This window comes from Lepus europaeus, chromosome X, assembly GCF_033115175.1.
Source record: "Lepus europaeus isolate LE1 chromosome X, mLepTim1.pri, whole genome shotgun sequence".
Classification (NCBI taxonomy): Eukaryota; Metazoa; Chordata; class Mammalia; order Lagomorpha; family Leporidae; genus Lepus; species Lepus europaeus.
Window position 1 is genome coordinate 68401369 of NC_084850.1, and position 27679 is coordinate 68429047.

Sequence of the window (27679 nt, forward strand, 5' to 3'; positions counted from 1 at the left end):
AAATCCTCATGGGCTTAAAAAGAAATCCCAGGACTCATCCATGGGAAATAAATTTTTAAAATTTGTTTTTGATTTTCAGTCCACTTTCCTGAGTAAAAGTGTTATATGAATGATAGGAAAAAGAGAGAGGAAGAAAGATGTAATGGCTACAAATTAAGACTAATACAGCTTTTACAACTTGATAAGTAATGCTGAAATGCATTTATTTTTGTGTCTCTGGTTAAATCTATTATTAAAATTTAAGAATTTTTTCTACAACCAAACAGAAATCTTTTAGAAATTAGATGTAATGCATTTTCAGTGGAACTGTCCAAAATTAAAAATTAATTTTTCTAGTATTCCACCAGTTTGGAAAAAACTCAAACAACGCTTTTTAAATTTCACATGCATTTTTTTCATGGTAGCCATTATATCTTGTCCATCCGTCACAGAACATGTCTGTTTCAACAATGTATTTTTCCAACTGAAGAACATCAGGACAACAGAATGCAGTTATCTTGAAATGCACACCTGTTAGGCAGCCCAAAGGCTGCATCACATATCCCCCCCTCAAATCACAAACTGTCTGAGGCGTTTTTCTCCGATAAAGAAGACACACTGAATGAGGTATCATCAGGCTCCGGTGAGGCATGATTGAAATCCATCTCTTCTAATTCAGGAGGTAAATCTGACAGCAGTGCCTGAATCAGAAAAATCATTTATTTTTGGATTAGTATATGGATATACTTTTTCCCCCCAATTTTATGTTCGTAGTGGTAGTCCTCTCATGTTGATATATTCTTAAGGATTTAAAGAAAGAATAATTTCTCTTTCAGGTTCTTATACAAGGACTTACCTAAAAGAAAAATTCTTCATACCCCACTAAGGAAGTAACACAATACTAGATGTTGACAGTGTGGATTATGCAGAGTGGAACCCCGCACAAAGGAGAAATCAGGAGGGAAATGAGCAACTATTCTGAACCAAATGGTTTGAAGTGTTTGAGGTAAGTGATTTTTATACTGGTTTTGAATGTTCACTGATCACTGCTAAAGGGCTTTAAAATTGTGTTCATTATTAAAATATTCATGCCCAGTTATGCTATCCGTTAAAGAAATCCACATTTCACAAAAACCCATATTGTTTTTCTGCGAGAGAATAAACTTTCTAACTTACTCGACTTCAAACTAAACAACTTGAACAAAACGTCATTTTTCTTTCTTTCTTTAGGCTATGTCCATAGTTACAGATGGCCAAGCACCGACCAGGGCACAGCTGAATCAGTGAATTTAGCTGCTTGTAATGATGTATCTGGAAGGCTGCTCATTTCTCTGCTGGAGTAATTAGGATAAGCCACATGAACTAAGCTTTGCTATGGTCTAATTGTTTCATCTGGAGGTGCAGAACATGCATCCATATCAGAGAAATAAACGATTACTCAAGTTTTATGTGGCTGACAGTGCTGATGCCTATTTGACCATAAGAAATTGTAAACTAAATGATGGAGTTTCGGCTCCCGATGCTAAAGATAATGTAGCATATCTGGAATTTCTAGACATCATCACTTGTTTTGGGTGCAGTGGTAAACAAAGACCAAGGGAACAGGGACAAATGAAAGCTTGTCACTACCCAATTAAGGAACAGGAAGACAGGACATGTTGGAGCACATATGAAATCTACTGTTGAAATAAGATAGTATTCTCCTATTTTTATTAAAAGAACTGACAGCTACAAAGTTTATACTCTTCTGTCTTGTAGCACGGACCAAGATTAAAACTGTCTTCTTTCTGTCAGGCTGTATAAGAAAAGACTAACTCCGGTTGGGAAGAAAAGCTGATACTGATTTTATCCGATTAAATTGTCCCTGAACTTCTTGCTGAAGCTGAGAGTATTTACACAGCAAAGTCACCAAGGGTACTCCATGCTTTCTGAGGCGCTGAGTTGCAGTAATAGGACACAGAACCATTTTCTTCTACAACAGTTGTTGATCACTAACGCAGTTTAGGTGCAATGGAGCCTGTGCTGATGCTGACTGATTAGTCTGTGAGGAAACACATCACTAATGTTAGGTCACTGTGCAATTTGGGGGGTGCCATATAAAAAAGAGAAGTGTTCTCATGAGCACTCAATAAATACGTGTTTACAGTCTTAGAAATTCAAGCAGATGAAGCTTAATGATATTCTAAATTCTAAGTGGGGGACTCATGAATCAAATTACTTCTTTGCCATTGAATTACATGTAGTTGACTGACTAAAGTGTGTGTAGCCAGAAATACAAAAATTTTAGATCTAAGACAGAGAAGGACACTACTAATGTACGAGATCCACTTTAAAGTTCTTTTTTGGTATCTTACTGGATGGCAACATTGGTACACTGAGCAAATCTTTGGGTTATAGTAATTGTTGCAACTGCCTATTTCATAGATACTAAAGAAATCACAATTGACTTTTTTTCAAATACCGAGTCTTCATTGATGACAACTATCTTCAGGGTCTGACATAGTATCATTCTTCCCAAAAGATCAAAGTTCTTCCCGAATATATGATCAGAATTGATAGTACTTATTCTAGGCCCTAGTGTGTGAATGCCAGATCTGTACTATTAACCATTCTTGTCCTCCTTATAAAGTGGGAATATTTAAATTCAGAAAGGCAATTGACCTAGCTAGGGTCATATAGTAAATTATCAGGAGAAGAATGACTATAAATAATGACTTAGTACAATGCCTAAAACATTATTCTGATTTTAAACAAGTATTTAGTTTTTTAGAAAAATCCCTTTGAGTAATTTAATGTTAATTGTTTTTAAAAATATCAGACTTCTTCATTGGGCTGTGGACCACGCACCTCAATTTACCCAAATCAAAATTAATGGCAAAACACTGATAATTTTTTAACAATTAGAAACCAGTGACAAAATGGTTCTCTTTCAATATCTAGAATAGAAATTAAACCTCCCAGGAAGAGATCTCTAAATATTTCATATTATAAAAAGTAGAATTTTAAGAGATCACTTGGGTAACTTTTGTGGATTGCTATTGGTATCTTCTATATTTAGAGTTCATATTCTGAGATCCATTATACCCAATCTCAGCTATGAAAATCGGTAGTTTCTATTTGGGAGATTGATTATATAGGATATGCTATTCAGTATAATTTTTGAGTCATTTTCTTTTTCTTTCAGCCACATTTTGTCTACATCTTAGTTCATTATTCTTTTATTAGAGGAAAAGTAGAAGAGAATGATAAACATAAGTGTACATTAGTTATTTTTCTTTTTGTTAGTGGTCTTGGGGAAAGAACCAAGCAAGGGATGTGACTGCAATTAGAAAATAAAATGGAGTTTGTATGCTATTCTTAGATGTCAAGAGACATAGATCATGCTAGTTAGCTAGCCGTATAACTCTGAATTCAAAACTGTGTTATGACTTTTGAGTCCAGGACCATGCTCCAAGTCATTCCTATGGTTGGACCTAATTTTTTTACAGTTATTTAAAATTTATAGTACCCTTGAGACCACATTCAAGACTGCCACTGTTATTCATTTAAAGTCTGCATTTTGGGTTCCCAAAAAACAAACATGTCTCCGGTAGCCCATGGAATGTGCATAACTCATATAATAAATCAATATACTTAAATAAAGCTGGCAAAGGTAACTGAAGGCTACTGTCTTGGGAGGTCTGTGTCTATCAGGGAGTGAGGAAGAAAATTCATGAAACTAGACACATAATACACATAGTGGCTTAAGCCTCATGAGTAAACACTTCTAGTTTAAATTTTGTGGTTCAACATGTCAGTAAAATACACAAAGACCTGTTTCTTTGAAAAAAAGGAGAATTATGGGATGCTAAGGCTCTAATCTTTTCTGCTGGATATATACAGTATAGACTACATACACGCAGTTTTGCTTGTGTATAAGGGATGAATTTTTGTACTCCTGATATTCCTCACTGCATAAAATTCTCTGAAACTGCTTCCTGAGTACTGTTTACCTGTGTCTCACATGATCATATAGAACTTCCCTGATTAGGAATCAGCATGCTGGGATACAATTCAGAGGCAGAGTTGGTCTCAGTTAATTCTTTTTAACAAGCTTAGTATGGGTATTTAGAGCTCACATGAAATTATGAAGTGGAATTTGTAGCAACAACTCAAATGGCAAACAAAAAATGGAACATTTCATTTTTGTAGTAGAAGACTAAAATATTTTACTTCGACTGGGAAAAACAAGTGATGCACTGTGGTCACAAATAATTTCACCAAGGAATTTTATATTTTCTTAGTAATGAGCAACAATATCACCAGAATAAAAGACTCAAACAACCGTGAACCCTAGTGGGAGCTAGCAGGTAACTAGGATCCAGAAGAGAGGCAAATAAATGCCTTATCTCTTTCACTCATAAAAGATCCCCAAATATGTGTCCCTTTAGTTAGGGTAGCCCTGTGTCTGCAAACCTTTTGAAGAATTTCTTTAAAGTTCATTTTAAAATGGATTTTTCCCTCTACTTAAAGTCTAGTCTGGCATTAATAAAGTATACTAATCAGTTATTTTGATTTTCCACTAAAGCAGCACATAACATCTGAACATCTACTCTTAAGAAAACTGTTTATAAAGGACATGAAGCAACAATTACTTTTTCCATGCCAAGTAGGAATGAAGCAGCAAAATGAAAAGTTATGAAGAACACAAATGTGACATGCCATTTTTCAACATGATACATTACAGCTCGCTAGTTTCTTCTGGGACCTACCTGCTGTTGTTCTTTATCCTCAGCTTTCATAGCTAGTATCAAGCTTCTAACAAAAGTCTGAAGTTTAAAGTATTTTTGTTTCTGAATCTCTAGCTCATTTTCAATGAATCTGACTTCTTCATTCTGAAGGAGAAAACATCAAACAATACAATTATCCTATGTAAATCTAGCACTGTACATGTTTCATGAATAATAAAATTCTAAAATACAATATAATTAGAGAGCTAATAAGGAAAGTAAAATTTTAGCATGAAGGAATATAAAGCACATAAGGAAATTCTTCTGTTAGCCAAATACTGCCTTTTATTATTATTTTGTTTAAAGATTTGGTTATTATTTGGAAGGCAGAGTTACAGAGAGAGAGAAGGAGAGGGAGAGATATTGAGAGAGAAAAGAGAGAGAGAGAGAGAGAGAGATCTTCCATCCTCTGGATCATTCCGCAAATGGCCTTGATACTCAGCGCTGCGCCAGGCCAGAAGTCAGGAGCCAGAAACTCGGTCCTGGTCTCCCACAAGGGTGGCAGGGGCGCAAGTATTTGAGCCATTTTCCACTACTTTCCTGATACATTAGCAGAGAGCTGGATCAGAAACGGAGCAGCTAGGAATTGAACAGGCATTCACATGGGATGCCAGAGTCACAGGCAGCAGTTTAATCCATTGCAGCACCATTCTGGTGCCAAATGCTGTCTTTTAAACAAATCACCGACAGAAAACAATTTTTCAAGGTTAAAAATCCAATCACCTAAACCCTGGTAAGAGAAAAAACAAGAAACAGTTCCTTTCTTGGAAGGACTCCTCCTATATCAAACCTAATTAGCATTTGGATTAGGATTAGGAGTAGATAAGAATTCAATTAACCTTAATAGCAATAGCAGATGCAGTAATGCTGAATGTACCATTCAGAAAGCCAGATACTGAGAACTAAAAAGGTTACTTTGTAGCAAGGAGGCATAGAAATTACTAAGACTGTTTTAGCTAGTAGTTTGTAGAGCCATTAAGTAGCAGTCTGCTATTCAGAAAATGTCTTCAAAGGTAACACTGTGTACCATTGATGTGAAATTCAGTTTCTTGTCTCCATGATGGTTGTATAGGAAGAGAAAACTGGACTGTGATTGAGGAGTATACTAGTGTCAGGTCCACATAACTGTAAATGTGAGTAGGACAACTGACGGCTCTGTGACTGCTCATCAGGAAAATGTGTTTTATACTGGTAATCCTTGTCAGTTCTAGCTTTGAGGGTTATAAGGCTCAAATAAGAATGGTCATGAAAGTGCTCTGAAAGTTAATAATATAGTAACTTATAGTAAATAATATAATAATCAAGAAAATATGGTATTGGTGTAAGGGTAGACATGTACTTCAGTGGAACCAGAATGCCCAGAAATAAGCTAAAACATATGAGGGCACTTCAAAATGTTCATGGGATAACATTTTTATTTTACATAGTACTCAAATGCATAACACTCTACTAAACAAAGAATTCAAAAGATAAAAAGTCAAAATACAGTTGTCCAGGAGGAAAATAGGCAAGATCTATAAATGATAACAAATTAAAAGATGTTCAACTGGGGCCAGTGCTATGGCGTAGAAGGATAAGCCTCCACCTGCGATGCTAGAATCCCATATGGGCACTGACCTGAGTTCAGGCTGCTCCATTTCTGATGCAACTCTGTGCTAATGGCCTGGGAAAGCAGCATAAGTTGGCCCAAGTGCTTGGGCCACTGCACTCATTTGGGAGACCTGAAAGAAGCTCCTGGCATTCCTGGCTTCAGCCTGGCCCAGCCTCAGCTGTTGTAGTCATTTGGGGAGTGAACCAGTGGATGGAAAATACCTGTTTATCTTTCTCTCTGTATTTCTACCTTTCAAATAAATAAGTAAATCTTTCAAAAAAAGAATAAATCAAGAGAAATTAGAAAATTTAAAAGATGTTCAACTTCACTAACAAACTTTGTCACAAAATCATTAAAATTTTAGTAGTATATGATTCTTAACAATTTTTGATAAAGATTTAAAATAGCATCAGAAGCAATGGGTGGCAGGCCTATTAATGGCTGATCTGTACAGTGATCTGCCCTCAAGGAGACCCAACAGGCCAGTCTACTGCAGTGGCTTTCAATGTGGTAAGCCTGGGCTTCAGCAGAAGTCAGCTTGTGAAGAGCCCTGGCAGCTCTGCCAAGAGTTGGATCACTGGAAATGGACCTGCCCTGGAGTCGAAGGATACCCAGGTCAGAGCCACAGATCTTATTGGCTCTAAGCTGAAAAGCCCTTCACTCAGGCCAACTTCCAAAGTGACCACTGCAGCTGAGGGGATGGTCAAGTAGGGTCAGCAACATTGCAGGCAGAACTGTAAATTTCTTGTTAGAGATGCCACCTGCCTTTACCTGGCCAGCTCTCCTCCCAGGCCAGCCAAGTAATGAAAGTCAACAGAGTGCCTTCCCCTAGGAGGTTCACACCTCCCTTAGGATATACCCCATGTGAAGAGATAGATAGGTCTGGGCCTCTGAATTTACAAGGCCTAAAGCCCACCAGATTATTATCAAGCCCCTTCTATCAGGTTCTATTTGCCTCTCAATCAGAAAACTTAATTGTAGCTTAGACAGCACCTTTCTTAGCTCCTCTAATAATGACTCTGTCCTTTGTTCTAGGCCCTGTCTAGTGCACTTGGGCCTCATTCCTTTGTAATCATAACCTCTACTCTACCACCAATGGCTCTACTCCCAACCTGTGTGTACTGATGGTCCTCTTCCCCACTTAATGCTGTATAACTGTTCAAACCTGGTAAATGCCACTCTTAGGATCATTGGTTACTATCCTCACTCTGTCTTTTATGACCTTGTCTAAATATGATCAGAGTCAGCAAACTTGGAAGGCTTCCATAGCCTTGGCAACTCATGACGACAGCCTAGGATGGTTACTGGCGCCATAAACTAGAGTGTCAATTTGTTGGGTCAACAACAGGAGCCACTGTGCACTTGCTCCTCATGTGGGATCTCTGTCCTTAATGTGCTGTACATTGTGATTTAATGCTATAACTAGTACTCAAACAGTATGTTTCACTTTGTGTTTCTATGTGGGTGCAAACTGTTGAAATCTTTATACTAAATTGATCTTCTGTATATAAAGAGAATTGAAAATGAATCTTGATGCAAATGGAAGGGGAGAGGGAGCGGGAGAGGGGAGGGTTGCGGGTGGGAGGGAAGTTATGGGGGGGGGAAGCCATTGTAATCCATAAGCTGTACACTGGAAATTTATATTCATTAAATAAAAGTTAAAAAAAAAAAGATTTAAAATAAAGCTTGACAAAGCACTGTATTTGCAGCAAAACAAAACAAAACATGAATACAGCAAAAATTAAATAAATCATATGTAAATGAAAAAATACTAGGAAATCATTAAAATTATGTCCTTTTATATTAAGTGATATGAAATATATTTCACAACATATTTAACTATAACATAATTGAATTGACTCTAAATTTAAATAAAATATATTTGTATGAATAAAAAATGCTCATTAAAGATGGAATAAAAATAATCTTATTTTGCTGCAAAAACTGATTTTCATGCATAGTTTCTTTATAATATACATTTTTATAAACCTGAGGACTGCTTGTATGGATGGACTCCAATCATATATTTTTTACATCAAAAGAAACTTAAAAGATAAATTTTGAACATTTTGAACCAATCTTATACATGATTGATTGATTTTTGACATAACTGATGAGCAATTCAATGAACAAAGAAGGTATACGCTTCCATCAAACAGTGGTAGCACAAACATAAATCCACAGAGAAAGAAAAAGATGATCAACTCTTACCTTGCATCATATACAAAATTTAACAGGAACAGGATCATGAACTTAAATATAAAACCTAAAACTAAAACACTTCTAAAGCAAAACAGACAAGGAAATTTTTGTGACCTTGGTTTAGGAAAATAATTCTCAAATAAGCACATAAACATGATGCTTAAAAGAAAGATTCCACCAAAAAATGCACAGGTCTCGTACTAGAGTACCTGGATTTGATACCTGGCTTTGGCTCCTGATTCTAGCTTCCTGATAATGCAGTCTGTGGGAGGCAGTGATGCTGCCTCAAGTAATTGGGCTCCTGCCACCTATATGGGAGCTCTGGATTGAAAATCTGACTCCTAACTCCAGCCTGGCTCAGCCCTAACTGTTGCAGGCATTTGGGAAGTGAATCAGCAGGTGAGAGCCCTTTATCTGTCTCTCTGCCTCTCAAATAAATAAACCCTTTTTAAAAAGCTTTATTTATTTATTTTAAAGTCAGAGCTACAGAAAGAAAGGGAGAGAGAGAGAGAGAGAGAGAGAGAAGAGAGAGAGAGAGATTTTCCATCCATTGGTTCACTTCCCAAATGGCTGCAACAGCCAGAGCTGGGCCAGTCCAAAGTCAGGAACATCATCCAGTTCTCGTATGTGGGTGGCAGTGGTCCAAGCACTTGGGCTATCTTCTATCTTCCAAAGCTTTCTCAGGACATTAGCAGGGACCTGGATTGGAAGTGGAGCAGCTGGGACACAAACTGGAACACACATGGGATGCCTGTGCTGCAGGCTGCAGCTTAACGTGCTACACACACCACAAAGTTGGTCCCATAAATACACATTTAAAAAAAATGCAAACAAGGGGCCAGTACTGTGGCATAGCTGGTAAAGCCGCTGCCTACAGTGCTGGCATCCTTTTTAGGTGCCAGTTAGAGTCCTGGCTGCTCCATTTCTGACCCAGCTCCCTGTTGATGCCTTGGGAATGCAGTGGAGGATAGCTCAAAGTGCTTGGGCCCCTGCACCCACGTAGGAGACTGGAAGAAGTTCCTGGCTCCTGGCTTCAGATTGGCCCAGCTTTGGCCATTGAAGCCATTTGGGAAGTGAACTAGCAGATAGAAGACCTCTCTTTCTGTCTCTCCCTCTCTCTATCTGTAACTATGCCTCTCAGATAAATAAATAGATCTTTTTTAAAAAATGCAAACAAGGCCGGTGCTGCGGCTCAGTAGGCTAATGCTCCACCTGCGGCGCCGGCACACCGGGTTCTAGCCCTGGTCAGGGCACTGGATTCTGTCCCGATTGCTCCTCTTCCAGGCCAGCTCTCTGCTGTGGCCCGGGAGTGCAGTGGAGGATGGCCCAAGTGCTTAGGCCCTGCACCCCATGGGAGACCAGGATAAGCACCTGGCTCCTGGCTTCGGATCAGCACGGTGAACCAACGGCAAAAGGAAGACCTTTCTCTCTGTCTCTCTCTCTCTCTCTCACTGTCCACTCTGCCTGTCAAAAAAATGCAAACAAAAATATTTTTAGTATTAAAAGTTTCGGAACAGCGTGGTGCGCCGGCCGCAGCGCGCCAACCGCGGCGGCCATTGGAGGGTGAACCAACGGCAAAACGGAAGACCTTTCTCTTTGTCTCCCTCTACTGTCCACTCTGCCTGTCAAAAATTAAAAAAAAAAAGTTTGTGGCAAATAGAATTAAACATTAATGTGCAGGGGTAACTATTTAGCATAGCAGTTAAGATGCTGGTTACAATTCCTGTGTCCCACATTGGCATGCCCTGGGTTTGATAGTGTGCTATGGCTCCTGACTCCAGTTTCCAGCTAATGGAGACCCTGGAAGGCATCAGTGATGGCTCAAATAATTGGATTTCTGCCATCCATGTGGAAGACATGGACTGTGTTTCTGTCTCCCAGTTTTGGCCAGGTCCAGCCCCAACCTGAGCCAGTGTGGGCATTTGGAGAGTGAACCAGTGGAAGGGATCTAAGTGTCTGTCTCTCTGCCTCTCAAATTAAAAAAAAAGGTATTGAAAATAAAAAATAATAATGCAAGTCATATGTTGTGCAAAACATTTGCAAATCATGTATCTGAAAAAAGGCTTGTATCTACAAAATGAAAATGAATCCTATGAATATGAAGCCAATTATAGAACCAGCAACAGGAGAAAAAAGGAGGCAAAAATTTGAGCACACATTTCAAAGAAGATGCATGAATAGCCAATAAGCACACAAAAATACTAAATATCATTTCCATTGAGAAAATTAAAATTAAAACATTAATAATGAGATATTACTGCTAACATACAACAATGACTATAGTTGAAGAGATTGAAAATATCAAGTGCTGATGAGAATGTGGAGTGATTAGAAGACTTACACACTGCTGCTGGGAGTGTAAAGCAGTACGGATACTTTGGAAAACATTTGGCGGGTTCTTATAAATTTCAAAATATTCTTTCTTATCATATGACTCAGTAATCATACTCATAGATTTTTACCCAAGAGAAACGAAAAACAAACACATGTACACAAAAACACTTATTCATGAATATTCATAGCAGTTTTATTAATAATAGCCCCAAACTGGAAACAGTCCAGCTTTAATTAGCAGGTGAATAAACAAACTGTGGTGGTGTTTACACAACTATGTTCACTTGTCAAAACTCATCAAACTGTAAACTTAATGAGATGAATTTCATTGTACAGAAATTATATATCAACACACTTGATTAAAAGCAAAAAACACCTCAAAGGAAAAAAGCCCTTGTTCCTGTATCCTTTGCCCATCGTCTCCCCATTCACTTCCTTCCCCTATTCTACACTCTGCTTCTTTGTGTTCAATTGTTTCAGATTCCACATAAAAGGGAGAACATACAGTAGTTGTGCTTCTATGCCTGGCTTATTTCAGCTAGCTAATGTTTTTCAGTTCCATCCATGTTCTTGCAAATGACTACTTTCTTTTTTAAAGCTGAGTAATATATGTGGTGAATATAGTAAATAATAATAATGTATTGTACATTTCTAAATTGGTAAATTTAAAATCTCATAAAAATGATGAGATGTGAGGTGATGGATGTGTGAATTAGCTTGACTTCATTATATTTATATTGTATGTGTAAATCATAACATTACTTTGGACCCTATAAGTGCATGAAGTCATAAGTTGTCAATTGATATTTAAAAGGAAGAATTATTTAAAAAAGAGCCAGTTCTGTTGGCAAAACTCATGAATGTCAGCTGTGAGTATTCTCTGCAGCTAGCTGGAGAGCTGCAGGAGAGTGTAGCAGGACCTTTAACAGCATTTGTTCAAAAAGCTGCGTGGAAATAAATTAGAATCAGCTGGCTTTATGGGCATTTTTTGTTATTTCAATCTAGAAGATGCTGTTGTATTAATCATATTCAATCTATGAACATGTTTACTGCATCATTTATTTTATCAGCGCTGTTTAAAACTTATTTTATCTGATATAAGTGCTTCCTTTTCAGACCATTTACTATCAAGTGAATCATCTGCACAAGCTAAATTTCTTATCCAGAGGCACTCTACGACAATCTAAGTTATAAGTAAGCATTAAAATAAAATTCAACATGCTCTCACCATAACACACGTTACTAGTTCTAAACTTTTCTTTTTGTTGGTATTCATTGTTGGGGCTGACCAGGAAGTCTTTCTGAATCTAGGAGGTATCATCAATATAGTAGTGTCTCGTTTGAATGCACAGTCTTTCTGAGCTGCACTCCTAGTCCATTAGAAAATGTTCTGAAAACATTAATTCGTATTTGCTAAAGTCACCAAGCATCTTTTGATATGCAGAACTCCAATTCTTCATGCAAATAATTCTTCTCCTCAGTATTTATGACATGTTTGAAAAACACAGATAGCTTTAAGATAATTTAATATTGTGGACATTTTCTTCTTGGAGTTGTTTTCTTACCAGCCTATTAAATACTTTCTAGATTATAGACAGTAATTTATGTGTACTTTAAAGACTTTCTTAAGTAAATGGAGTGATTGCAAGAACAACTAGTCAGATAACAACAGTCAGTTTATTGCACAGAACAAGATCTAACTCATTTTTCTTACTGTTAAAGCCCTATTTAGGGTCCCAGTAAGCATTGTCAATTTTTCTCCACAATGACTATAGGGAGCAGCACTCAAGGATCCACGTGGACCAGAGCTTTGATCTTTGCACAGGCTATTAATGGCTGCCAAGCCGAGGTGCTATTTTATGACATAGCTACTCATGCCTCGGGTATTAGGCCCATCAACTTGTCTCATAAGCATTTGGGGCTAGTTAGGACTCCTAGCACGTGGAATGTAGTGATACTTCTAAACCAGAAACTCCACTCTGCCCAGACTGAATATTGATGGTCATACAGCAATGATTATCAAATGCATCATAGGAAGCACTCTTTAGTTTGCTATAATAAATCCCAAGAATGACAGACTAATTTAGTGTGTGAAAAATTTATAATGATCCAGCTCCTGATCTTAATAGCTTTTATATAAATGAACATTTGCATAATATTATTAACATTGTTTCCAAAGATAAATTAATTCATTTATTTAGTCACTCAGCAACTGAACATGTACATGCCAGGGTCTTAACCAGGTAACACATAAGTGATTAAAATAAATCTTTGCCTCAAGAAGCTTATGATGAGTATATTTAAAAGACCAATAACATGACTTTCATCTTCAAACAAGGAACACTACTGTTGGTACACAGAGAGAGTACAATTTTCTCTGAAGACTAGATTTCAAAGAAGGTAATGTTGTTTTACATCAACATTCTGAAATCCACAACAACTGCTAAATGAAGTTTACTTACACTTACCTTAGAATTAAGGTAACAGGGTTCACAGGTGAGATGAAGTATTTTTTAAATAACATCTTCTGTGTAGATGCTGATTTCTGAGAATTACAGAAGTGTATGTACGATGGGGATGAGTTATAAATGACATCCCAAATGTGAAGGGCAGTGAAGGATCCCTTGTTCCCTCAGCGTTTACCGTAATGGAAAACACTAGATCACTACAATGTGCTTTAGAGGTCAGTAAAAATGTTAATTAACATTTCTGGACTAGATACTCCGCCCTGCCCTGCCTGATCTTCAGCTCCGAACTTTCTCAGACGGGCTGCCACCCTGGAGGGGAGAGGTCCTGGAAAGAATCCTCTGAGGCCAGAGCCCAACCCTGTCGGACCTGTTTGAGAGTGCTAAGTGGAGCACACTTAACAGCTGTGCAATCCAGTGCTCTCCTCTGTAGTTTCCACAGTCTGTGCCAAGTGGCGGCCAGCAGAGCCATTTTAATCCTGAACTGAGCATTTAGAAATATTATATGACCATGTAGGTGAGATTAGCATGATCTCTGGTGCTTCAGAACTAAAAAATTTAGAAATCTATAAGTTGGAAATACAGTTTAAATACAGAATCGTGCTGTGTTCTTTGACCACTTTGAAACCAATTTCAAAAGACAATTTCCTTCTGTGTTTACTACGTTTAATATTTTAAAGACTGACATGTTATGAACATTTGGAAAACAGAATCTGTTGAGTGACATAAATTTCCATTATAGTAAAACTGAAAAGATTTTTGAGAATATGACAGCTGTTGTCTTTTCTGATTAAATGCTGTTTTTTGCCTAATGTTTTAGGACTACTAATCTCTTCTTTGAGCACAGAAAATATTCCAAGAAAAGAAGTTTTGGGTGTGGAAGGAAGGACCATGTGGCCAAAAACTCAGGAGGCCCTAAAGTTACCTAGTGAGGTAGGATAATGATTAACAAAGGGACAGTCTTTATACATCTAAGCATAAAACACTGACGCACAAACTGATAGCTTATGTCACAATTTAGTAGAAACCAAATTATGTACGGTCTGCTGTCAAAGTAAGCATTTCCATTTAGTAACAAGTGACATTAAGAAAAGGTCATCTCTATGCATATTCATTCTGCATTTCCTTTGGGAATTGTTTTTAAATTTCTCCTAGAACAGGTATACTATTATATTTTTTTTAAAAAACGATCTTCAGAAGAAGTTTCAATTCAAGATAAAGTTAACAAAGGCCCCTGGGGGAAAAAATCCCCACTTTACCCTCATTTAAAAATGAATGTTATCTTTCAAAAGACTTTGTTGTAAATTCCTCATTAACCACCACTCTACACTGCCCTGCCTTGCCATGCACCATCAATATTTATTCTTGCTCAGCAAAGTCTTTACTTGAAACCACAGCCACTAAACCAGCCAGCAATAACTAGAATGCCGCACACCCTGACTGATAGTCACAATACCCAAGAGAATAAATGCGGAGTCCCAGAATACTTAACTTATCAAATAGGTATCATAGGTACTGCAAGACTGCTTCATTTTATACCTTCTTTTAATGAGTTCAGAGTTTTTACCTTGTAATCCAAGAGAGAATTCACTTGTTCTACTTCTGAATTACTTATCAAGTCACTTTCCTCATCATCGATAATTTCTATTTTCTGTAACACAAGTAGAAAAGTTTTCTTCAGATAATCAGATTATTTTCACTACACTCAACAATGTATCACACATATTCAATAGTCAAGTTTAGTGATCAGGTTGTCTAGTCTAGGTTATTGGAAATAACCTGAAAATTGCCTGGCTTCTCAGTGTTACACATAGTGTGTTTCTGAGTCACTTACTTTGACCTTTAATTGATCACTGCTTAGTAAACACGAAAATATTTCCTTCTCGTAATACCCCTGAAAAAGAAGCATTCCAATTCTGCTTAAATAGCGCCCTCCAGTGTCAGGGAACTCGCTTCTGGTAAGGGTATTCTATTGTAAAGGTGAAGCATAAATAACCCACAGGGAGGATTTTCCTTAGTGTGATTTCTATTGTAAAATGTCAACAAACTACATATATTCCAAAGTCAAAATAAATTTCTAAAATTCATATATTAACTGCACTTCATTAACTAGACAATTGAAAGCAGACATCTGTGATATAATAATAAAAATTGCATAGTGATTTGTTTCCTTTACTGGACAGTAAAAATGGAATGTGGAGGCAAGAGAGGGAGAGAGAGAAAAAGAGAGAGAGAGGAAGAGAGAGAAAGAGAGGGATAGAGGGAGAGACACAGAGAGAGATACTTCCCCTAGCTTAAGAATTAAGGTACAGCATAGCTTATACAGTATCTTGCACACAGTAGGTACTAATTAAGTTTCTGCTAAAAGAATGAAGAAGAATGTATTGATGAAAAGAATGACCAATAAATACCCACTATGGGGATCAGGCAAGTTCTCTAATCACATGATCATTTTCTTTTTTAAAATTTAAAATAAAAACAGAACACATAAATAAAATCAACTCTAAATTTTTCTTCTGCATGTAAAAATATAGTTAAGAAAAAAAATCCCTTTAAACACTTAAATGCTGCCAACCCAAAGGAAAATGTTAAAAAGGGAAAAGCTAGGCTAGATTTAGTCACTAGACAGTCTTTTAAGAACAAGCACATTAATAGCAACATGTCGTAGGCAGAATTTGAAATCAGGCTTCCAACCCAGCAATATATATTGTGATTAAAACTCACAAACAAACTTGGAATGATCATGTTTGATGTATTACCTACGAGGATACGATACCATTACAGGGTTTGTGACCTGCAGGCTTCTGAGTCAGGAGGACAGCTACAATGAAATTGCTTTCTATGGCTGCCTGGAGATGAATCTAATGCTTTGTTTTCTATTATAATCACTATGAACTTGGGGCTTAATCATGTCGGCTCTCCATAGACCTCAGACTTGATACTTCTTTCCTCCCTTTTGGATTCTTTACCTATTTAGATTGGTTCTGGGAAAAAGGAGCTGGCACTTCAGGAAGGAAGGCACCAAAGGCCACTGTATAGATTTGTGTATATAAATAGGTCTTATATGTCTGTGTGATTTGTCATCCATGAATAATTGGGGGCACTCAGAAGTTACAGGCAGAAGAGATCAACCTTTGAAAGTTTGGAGTCCTGTCTCTGAAAATCGATTGTTCTTAAAAAAAAAAAAAATTGGTGCCTAAGTGACTGTGAGTCATCCCATGCCATGACTTCATTCATTATCTTCAAATGTCTGCTGTAGGGGAGCTCCAAGGCAGAGAAATTCAGGCTAAAAATGAACATGACTTTAGGGAAAGGAGATTTCAATTTGTAAATAACCATGTAAGTTTGTACACTGTAATTCAAATCTATAGCAGAAGGAGATTATTAGTTGGCAGAATTTAAGGATATTGGCGCCATTCATAATTGCAGAAAAAATTATTACTAGCTCCCCGATGAAAACACGATTGTGTCTCAAAATCAAAGCTATGTTTGTTGCATTTAGTGTTAGAAGGTCAAACACGGACTTTAACTAGAACTTAAATCATTAAAATGCAATCCTAAACTATATTCTGCATGTGGAAGTCACTGTTATATAGTGTCGATCTTTAACAAAAAGAGGAAAATGGCATTTTATGTGCTCAACGTTTACTAAAAAGTGTGGCAGGATTATAGTATCAAATAAATAATGCTTGTAAGGGAAGGCAGGGTAAATCTTGACATTACAGCCATTTGTAACAGAAAAATCCATTATAAGGGCCATGTTTTAATGGTTACAATCAAGCCCAGGATACTGATTCAAAAGAAAAACCAAAAGCATAATGACATTCCCCCTTATATCTGACTTTAGTTTAATTCCATCTTTGTTTCTGTGTCTCTTGAAGGGGTCAGAATATAAACAGATGCTGCTAAAACAGCTGCTTAGAGAACATCCTTGTATGTTTACATTTTCACATTTCAATCCATACTCTGCCTGCTTTTGCCTGCTATTCAAATTTTTTAATATTGTCATTCTCCTTCACTGCAACTGAAAGAAAACATTTATTTGTGTGTGTGTGTGTGTGTGTTTGGAGAGAGAGAGAGAGCGAGCCATCTGCTGCTTCAATTCCCAAATGCCGTCAATGGCTGGGTTGTCCTGCCTGCCCCCTCCTTGTCCCCATAAGCAGAGGCCAGAAGCTGGGAAGGCAATGCAGGTGTCCCAGGAGAGCGGCAGGAAACCAAATGACTAACCATCACCGCTGCCTCTCACGGACTGCATTAACAGGAAGCTAGAATCAGAAGCCTTGAATTGAACCTGAGAACTCTGATGTGAGATGTAGGCGTCTTCACTGCTAGCAATTTTTAAGATGCCTAACAGATACCATTTTAACTAGAAAGGAGAAAATGTTCCAAATACAATATAGATAGGTATGGTCTAAACAGAGGACTTGGAGCAAAATGTCCTTGGGTGCAAGTGTCAAAACTAACAAAGGATTCATAAATATCTCAGGCTAAACTCCATTTTCATTCTTCCATCTGTCAAATAAGAAATCTGCTCTTTGCTAAGTGTGTTGAAGATAAATAATTTATGTATAAAATGTCATGTATGTATTAAGTGTTAAGGTTCTGTTTGTAAATCTCCTAAATAGAGAAAATTTAAGGTACCAATTATAGCATTTTAAATTTCATTTATTAAGCCTTCAAGGATATGATTGGAAAATGTTCTGTTTTGGTTTGTGAAGTAGAGCAACACTTTATTCTGACAATACTGATATTATCACCAACTGGGAACATGTCCTTAAAAATCCATCATGTAATGAGGAAAGAATTCCACACTGTACATACCACATTATCTGCGGATTCTGCATGGTGGTCCTCCTCCTTACGAGCCCTGGCCTCATTTGGAACAGCTTCATTGGGCTCTTCTATAGAAAGAAAGCCATGATTTCAGTTTTCATATCTCAGAACTTTATTGAGAATGCTTTGTCCAAGATCACATAAATAATTTCTCAATTATAAGAAGACACAAATGGCAAACTGATTTCACATATGTTTTGAGCAACTTTACTTTTAGCAATGTATCCTAAAGCATTACGTGTTAATAGGCGCAAATATAAGGATGGTTATCACTGTACTATTTATAATGGAAAAAATGGAAGACATTTTATTGCTAACAATAGAGGGATGCAGAAAATCATTGAAGACCTATTCCTACAATAAATGTTATTAAGCCACTAAAAATGAAGTAGAAGAATAGTTAATAACAAGGAAAATGCACATGATGTATTGAAAAGTGATAAATATAAAGGTGGTAAAAATCTATGTAGGTACACATGATCTTAGTTTTGTAAAACAAAAAAAAAAATGAAGAATAAAATACCTGTCACTACATCAAAATATTTTTATTGTCTTGAATGGAATTGAGGTGATTTTAATTTTTCTTCCTTTTGCTTATTTGTATTTAAATGCTTTTCTACAATGAAATATATTGCTTATTGTGAATATTGATAAGAATAATTCTCTCTATTGTGTGATATATATATATATATATATATATATATATATATATAACTGGCAAAAATAGTCTCCCACCTCTATTTTCATAAGGGTTATCTTTGTGAGGTAGGATTATTTCTGTGTTTTTAAAATTGTATTTACCGGCCGGCGCCATGGCTTAACAGGCTAATCCTCCACCTTGCAGTGCTGGCACACCAGGTTCTAGTCCCGGTTGGGGCGCCGGATTCTATCCCGGTTGCCCCTCTTCCAGGCCAGCTCTCTGCTATGGCCCAGGAAGGCAGTGGGGGATGGCCCAAGTCCTTGGGCCCTGCACCTGCATGGGAGACCAGGAGAAGCACCTGGCTCCTGCCTTCGGATCAGCGAGATGCGCTGGCCGCAGCAGCCATTGGAGGGTGAATCAACGGCAAAAAGGAAGACCTTTCTCTTTGTCTCTCTCTCTCATATCCACTCTGCCTGTCAAAAAATAAATAAATAAAAAATTGTATTTACCAATATTTTCTACAATTTTTGAATTAAAACTTCATATTCTAAAAATGAGAAAAAAAGAGAAATTCATTCAGAAAATCACTCTACTGAAAAGCTCTGTGTGTCTGAGCTAAAAATGGCTGATTCAAGGCATAGGGTGTCTGCATACATAATCCTCTGTATCTCAGATTACCTGTACTCCTACTCCCTAGAAAAACAATAAACTCTTTTTTTCTGCACAGCCATATCACGGAGATTACTTAGATAAATACAAGTAGAATTTTTCAGCCTCTTGGTAACCAACATTTTATTTCACCTTAGAATGCAGAACAAAAATAGTTATCAGCCTTCCCAGGATTTTTTCCCATGGAAAGATGTATAGGGGTGCCATGTATAAGCATGGAGGACGATTAGGAGGAAATCAGGACTTACCCAGGAACTCACACATGAGAATTCAAATGTAAGACATCCAGGAAAGCCTTAGCAGTGTTTTAATTCTGCATTCATCATAAATTTATTTTTTTCTCTTTCACTAGATTTTTTAAAAATAAAGTTTATTTTAAAAATAATTTTTTAAAAGATTATTTATTTATTATATACTTTAAGGTATATAACATGTAATACAACACATATATAGAAAAATGATTACCACAGTGAAACAAATTAACATATCCTTCATCTAACATAGTTACTCATTTGCCCTCTGCCTCACCTTTGTGGCAAGAGCAGCTACAATCTATTCGTTTACCAAAATTTCTGAACATAATACATTATTGTTAATCATAATCCTTTCGACTTGTTCGTTGCATTTATTTATTGCTTACATCTCCCCACTACTTCCTCTTCCCTGGCTCACCTGGACCCTCTTGACAATAGTTTAATTCTCCAGCACTATGTATGTAATCTCTCCCCGCTGACATTTGCCACGACATAGATGGACCTGGAGGACATTCTGCTTAAGTGAAATACGTCAGGCCCAGGAAAACAAATTTTGCACAGCCTCACTTGTAGGTGGAATATATATATATGTATATATGTGTATATATATATAAATATATATATATATAAACTTTACTTTCAGCAATGCATCCTAAAGCATTGTGTGTGGATAGGTGCAAATATAAGGATAGCTACCACTGTACTATTTATAATAGAAAAAATGGAAGACATTTTATTCCTAACAATGAAGGAATGGAGAAATCATCGAAGGCCTATTCCTATAATGATTATATAAATATATATGGAGTTAGAGTCTTCTAAATGTCTAAGAAGGGAAAAATATCTTTCAACTGGAGCTTCTATATTACATGTCAAAAATCAATCAAAAATAACATTGGATTTTTCCAGAGAAATTGTACAAGCAAAAATAAGAATTTGTTTTAAATGCAGTGTCAGGTTGAGCCAACGAAAAGTGCTCCATATATAGAGTGCTCCATATATAGAACTCCATATATATTTAGAAGACTCTAACTTCATATATACATACACACACACACACACACACACATATATATATACATATAGTTTGAAATTTCTTAAAAAGAATAGTTGCTAGACAGAGGAAATCTTATCTATTCATTATCACAGGTATCTGAAGTGCTGCATAATCAGCAATTAAATGAAATGAAGGGAGAGGGCAATTCCCAGCATTAGCTGCAGAGCTGACGTTCCCATTGGTGGCTTACATTGTTTATCAGCGAGGTCATTACTTGTGCCGTCCCTTAGGGGTTGGCCTTGGGCATCACTTTGTACATGTTTGTGCTTTACAACCAATATATTTCTGAGTGGTTTGATTTTTTTAGAAGCCTTAAATAAAAACTATTTTGATGATTTCTTTTTTTTAATTAAAAAAATTTTTTTTTGACAGGCAGAGTGGACAGTGAGAGAGCAACAGAGAGAAAGGTCTTCCTTTTGCTGTTGGTTCACCCTCCAATGGCTGCCGCCGTAGGTGCGCTGCGGCCAGCGCACTGCGCTGATCTGATGGCAGGAGCCAGGTGCTTCTCCTGGTCTCCCATGGGGTGCAGGGCCCAAGCACTTGGGCCATCCTCCACTGCACTCCCTGGCCACAGCAGAGAGCTGGCCTGGAAGAGGGGCAACCGGGACAGAATCCGGCGCCCCGACCGGGACTAGAACCTGGTGTGCTGGCGCCGCAAGGCGGAGGATTAGCCTAGTGAGCCACGGCGCCAGCCTATTTTGATGATTTCTAAAATAACAGTATGAAGTGATTACAGATGAACAAGATATGTTTTCTTTTATGCACAGATAATTTCAATATTAATGAAAGTTTGAAAGCTAAATACTGTCAGTGTGTCTGGTAATTAATTCCTCAAGAAAAATAGCTCAGCTAATTGGAAAATAAGTAAGTAGAATTTGTGAAATCAGTGAAAACTCTAGAGGGCACCCTATGTGGTGACTATATGCTTCTATCAAGTAACTTTCATGTGCATACCAATATAATGATACAGCTGAAAAACAAGATTTGTGGTAACATTTAATTTTCTCAACATCAATTGCTCCTATACTTGAAAATACTGGTTTCTTGGGATAGTAAAAATGTTTAAAACTGCTCAACCATGAATATATTTTGGTAGACACCGAAGTTGGAATTGAGGTGTTCAGTCATCCAATGATTATTTTTGCTGAAGTTTGCAGTTGTGGGAACGGTGAACCCAGCAAGTTTTTTTAAAAAGATTTATTTATTTATTTGAAAGGCAGATTTACACAGACAGAGAAGGATAGGCAGAGAGAGAGGTCTTCCATCCGCTGGTTCACTCCCCAATTGGCTGCAACGGCCGGAGTTGGGCTGATCTGAAGCCAGGAGCCAGGAGCCTCTTCTGGGTCTCCCATGAGGGTGCAGGGGCCCAAGGACTTTGACCATCTTCTACTGCTTTTCCAGGCCATAGCAGAAAGCTGGATAGGAAGTGGAACAGCCAGGACACAAACCGGCACCCATATGGGATGCCTGCACTGCAGGCAGAGGCTTTACCTGCTACGCCACAGCATAGGCCCCACAAGCTTTTTCTTCATCAGTCCCTACCACACCTCCTTTCTCTTCACTCTTGCACAGGGAAAGAGAAAGAGAAAGGACATGGGAGAGGAAGGTAGGAGGTGGAAAGTGAAAGTTAGGGTAAATAAAAAACTATGTTAGGGAATAATCTCCTTTCAGAAACAAAAGAATAAAATTGAAACTGCTGAAGAGCATGAGCACTTTTCGTTGACTCTGGCTCAACCTAACACTTACTGCATTTAAAACAAATTCTTATTTTTGCTTGTACAATTTCTCTGGAAAAATCCAATGTTATTTTTGATTGATTTTTGACATGTAATATGGAAGCTCCAATTGAAAGATATTTTTCCCTTCTTAGACATTTAGAAGAATCTAACTCCATTTAATCAACAGCTATATTATGAGGACTCTGAATTTCAGTTGCTAGGGTTTTGAAATAAGATGGGTAGGTACCCTGATTATTTTGTCTCTGTATTTTTAAGATGTAACTTAATAGAAATCTCAAAGTAGACACATATTTAACTATGTTTCCACTTCCAGAAACCAGAAGAGAATATGGTCAGCATATTTAAACATAAGATATTACTTTAGGCCAGATGACACAATTCATTTAATTATTACAAAAAGATCATACAGTCAAATCAATCAGATTAGTATTCTACATAAGTAAAATGAGGAAGCGAATAGAACAGAACTAATAGGAGACTGCACGGAAAGGGGCTCTTTTTAGTATCTGAAAACGCTTTTATGCTCTCCTGTTGCAATTTCTGATGAGAATGAAAAGGTTACCATGCAGCTGTGAAAAATAAGCTACCAAGAGAAATTCTAGGCAATCGTAGCTCTCATCAAGTGTTTTTTGATTCATGCATTAAATTCTCTATCTACTTTTTCTCATTAGGTCTTGATTACTAAGCCAGCTGTCTAGAGAACATGCTATTAAATGACAAAAGATGCCAGTGTAGGAGCAGTGGCCCATTAAAAGTGAACCATTAAAATGGACTTCAAAATTAACTTTCACTTTTTTTCCCCATTAACTGCTTATTTTCTAAAATTCTCTTTTGGGTGGGGAAGTGGCAGCTGGGAAATGAAACTCCACTTAGGGCGTCTGTACTTTCCTTTATCAGACTATTTCCTCACAATTCTCCTGTCCACCCACAATAACCCACAAATCTCTATGTTCCCCAACTCCTGCAACTGGCAGCCAGATAGCAGGCTTAAAGATCCAGTCACGAATCACTGTGAATATCCACGGATCCCCAGGCACACACAATTTAGTAAAGATGAGCTGAAGACAAAATGCTCAGATTGACCTACTATACTAGAAATAAGAGGCTTGGAAATGGTGCAATGCTGCTGCTGCTGTTGCTGCTGCTGCTTCTTCTTCTTCTTCTTCTTCTTCTTCTTCTTCTTCTTCTTCTTCTTCTTCTTCTTCTTCTTTGATGACTTTGAAATCTGACTCATAGTTTTCCTGTACACTGAGTTCTCTACTATCATCTTCATTAACATCAGTAACAAATGTCGAGACAGAGAGATGACAGAGACTTGAATATTCACATTTGAAAACCTTTCAAATATCTGCTCTTAAAATACTTGGCCTTCTCAATACTAATAGCTTTTCTTTCCCTTTCATTACTCAACATAGTACAGTCTGCTTGCTCTCCATGCAATTAGCTGCTTTCTCCAAGAACCTCTTAAACATTCAATGACTTCTTGTTCTTCTCTCTACTCAATGTCTGAGATAATAACCCTTCTTCCTTCTGCAATCTCTCGTTCCTTGGTTTTAGTAACTGTTTTGATTCTCCTGTAACTGAATGTTCTTTTATGGCTCCTTTTTTTCTCTCCTAGCCTCCACATTTGGATATTTATAAGACACAGGTTTTGCCCATTGCCTATTGCCTTTTCCTGTTCTTAATTTTCTCCTTTAACTAAATTTTCTATTTCGATAGGTAAGCATTTTTGGTTTCAATGTGTAAGGATGATTGGATAATTATTTGGGAAAGTAAAATTAGATATTTTCCTCAGATATCTTAAGGCAACATAAATTCAAGGTGAAATACATATAAAGTTGTAAAAATGAAACCACAGGGATTCCAGAGGCAAATATATGTGTGTGGGGATATGTTTACAAAATTGTAGTACAAGGAAGGACTTTGTCATCATGACAGCAAAGTCAGAAACTAGAAAGGCAAGAATTGGTAGGTTTGACCATGTACAATTTTGCAGGTGAAAATTCTGACATCAGAAAACACCATTAGTAAAATTAAAAGGCAAACAATAAAGTAGAAAATGCCACGTTAATATCCTGAATAGTGCTGAATGAAGCAGAAACAAACACAATGGGCAACTGTCTAATTTTTTTCCTGTTTGTCAGTCACAGATACAAAAATCCTCCTATATATTGTATGATTCGATTGATATGAAATGCTCAGAAAAGACACATTTATATGTCAAAAAGCAGTTAAGTGGTTGTCTGGGGCTGAGGACAAGAGAGGGAATGGCCTTAAAATGGGCTCATGGGAGTTTTACTAAGTGATGAAAATGATCTAAAATTGATATTTTTTAATAAATGGGGGGGGCAGGCATCGTGGTGCTGTAGGTTAAGCCACTGCTTTATTTTAAGATTATTTATTTATTTGAGAGGTAGAGTTACAGACAGAAAGAGGGAAAGACGGAGAGAAAGGCCTTCCATCCACCAGTTCACTCTCTAAATGGCCATAATGGCCAAAGTTGGGCTGATACGAAACCAGGAGCAAGGAGTTTCTTCCAGGTCTCCCACACGAGTGCAGGGGCCCAAACACTTGGCCATCTTCTACTTCTTTCCCAGGCTATAGCAGAGAGCTGGATTGGAAGAGGAGCAGCCAGGACTTGAACTGGTGCCTAGAGATGCCAGGTGGAGGGTTAGCCTACTACGCCTCGATGCCAGTCCCCTAAAATTGGATTTTAATAATGGTGCCACTTGCATAACTCTAGAACATTTATAAAAATCACATCTTTATATTCTTAGAATTGTATCTATGAACCATATCAAATTTGTTAAAAACTAATTAAAATTTAAAAATAAAAAATAAAACAGTAATAACATAAAAAATCACTGAATTCTGTATTTTTATTTATTTATTTATTTGACAGATAGAGTGAGGCACTGAGAGAGAAAGGTCTTCCTTCCGTTGGTTCATCCCCCAAATGGCTGCCAGGGCTGGAGCTACACCAATCGGAAGCCAGGAGCTACACCAATTGGAAGCCAGGAGCCAGGTGCTTCTCCTGGTCTCCCATGCGGGTGCAGGCGCCCAAGCACTTGGGCCATCCTCCACTGCTTTCCCGGGCCACAGCAGAGAGCTGGATTGGAAGAGGAGCGACTGGGACAGAACCCAGTGCCCATATAGGATACCAGCACTGTAGGAGGAGGATTAACCAAGTGAGCCACGGTGTCGGCCCCCTGAATTCTGTATTTTTAATGGATAATTTTATTAAATAATTAAACATTGGTCAAAGTGCTAATTTAAAAGATATCAGAAGAGAACTGTTTTTATGCTTGAAGTAAATTGAAACATACTTCACAGGGGCAAATGGTACAATTTCATGCTATTATTTGAACTCTTGTTTGGCAAAACACTGAGAGGCATTATAAAGATGATACAGTATAATCCCCTTTTGCAGAAGAGGAAACTAAACTCTAAACTCTGAAGTCATATAAACAGCTAATGGAAAACCTAGGACTTCCATCCAGTTTGCTTAACTACTAGCCTAGTGTTTGTCACGTTATACCATACTCTCTTTCACGGAAATGTTTGCAGTGCTCTAGCCTAACATGACTAGAATTGCAATAGAATGAAAACAGTTATTTATTTAGTTATGATTATGGATTGTTGTAATAGACATTTCTGCATGCGGGAGATCTTTATCATGGTAGATGAACACTCCATGTGATGACTTAATGTGGGAGAATGTTTAGGTGGAGACATTAAAAATAAATCTGTGTCTTTTGAAATGTTTAGTCAAATGTTTTGAAGACTCTGTATTTAAAATGTCGTGAACTGAAACGCAAGTGAAAAATGCATCAAATATGCAATGGCTTTTATTAGGATGTGCACCAAATAAAATACCTTGAGAGCTTCCTTCAGACAAACAGATGGATACTTCATCGTTTCTGTCATTGTCTTCTCCTACTTCAGGCCCACCTTCTTCTCCTGGTGCGAGTGCAGACAAAGAACCAGACTCGGACTGCTCAGAGAAATCAGCAGGGCCTCCTCTTGGAGGTGGAACTTCAATCCCCATTAAACGATATTTCCTTCTTCGATTCCCAATCCAAGTCTGTATAAGAGAAATACAATGAGAAGTTCTGTAAACATAGAAAATTTAGCAGTTCTGGTCATTAAAACAATGAATGGCTGCTGCATATAATGTGATTAAAATGATAAACAGTTACGTAAAATAATGAAATTTTAATGTAAATAAGCTAAAATAATTTTTTTAACTTTAATTTTTTTTAGCAGAAAAAGGCTATTTAAGCACTTAAACTTTCAAGCAACATGCAGTATATTATAGGTCAGTTTTTTAAAGATTTATTTATTTATTTGAAAAGCAGAGTTACAGAGAGGCAGAGGCAGAGAGAGAGAGACAGAGAGACGGGGGGGGGGGAGGTCTTCCATCTGCTGCCTCACTCCCCAAATAGCTGCGATGGCTGGAGCTGAGTCAGTCCAAAGCCAGGAGCCAAGAACTTCTTCCAGGTTTCCAAAATGGGTGTAGGGGCCCAAGCACTTGGGCCATCTTCTATTGCTTTCCCAAGCCATAGTAGAGAGCTGGATTGGAAGTGGAGCAGCCAGGACTTGAACCGGTGCCCATATGGGATGCTGGCGCTGCTGGTGGCTGCTCTGCACACTACACCACAGCACCAACCCCTACAGATATCTTTTTGAAAAAGATTTATGTATGTATTTGAATGGCAGCATATTTCCCTGGAAACTCATTCAAGTTGTGTTTACCAATAATTCATTTTTTATTGCTAAGTAGTATTCCATGATTCGTGTGTATTAGTATTTCCTTAATCTTTCATCTGTTGAATCACAGTTGTATTGTTTCCAATTTTTAGCTGTTAAAGTTGTTATAAACAGCTGTGTAGTAAGTTTTGGTGCAGACAGACGTCTTCATTTCTTTCTTTTTTTTTTTTAAAAGATTCATTTATTTAAAAGGCAGAGTTACAGAGAGGCAGAAACAGGCAGACAGACAGAGATGGAATCTCTTTCACTCTCCAAATGGCTGCAACTGCTGGAGCTGCGCCGATCTGAAGCAAGGAGCCAGGGACATCTTCTGGGTCTCACACATAGGTGTAGGGACCCAAGCATTTGGGCCATCTTCTACTGCTTTCCCAGGCCAT

The 27679-nt window shown here is 37.5% G+C and overlaps 1 protein-coding gene across 3 annotated transcripts in view; it reads right to left on the minus strand.

Moving 5' to 3' along the window:
* Window positions 1-349: 349 nt before the first annotated feature.
* The window catches only part of HDX (highly divergent homeobox), a 154791-nt gene continuing 127461 nt past the window's right edge, over window positions 350-27679 (minus strand). For all 3 annotated transcript variants that reach the window (XM_062183540.1, XM_062183539.1, XM_062183538.1), the window contains 5 exons: window positions 26409-26616; window positions 18162-18241; window positions 14908-14991; window positions 4731-4853; window positions 350-680 (listed from right to left, as the gene is read on the minus strand). In XM_062183540.1, coding sequence (XP_062039524.1) covers window positions 555-680; window positions 4731-4853; window positions 14908-14991; window positions 18162-18241; window positions 26409-26616 — 621 coding nt within the window. In that variant the 3' untranslated portion in view covers window positions 350-554. The remainder of the gene's footprint in view (window positions 681-4730; window positions 4854-14907; window positions 14992-18161; window positions 18242-26408; window positions 26617-27679) is intronic.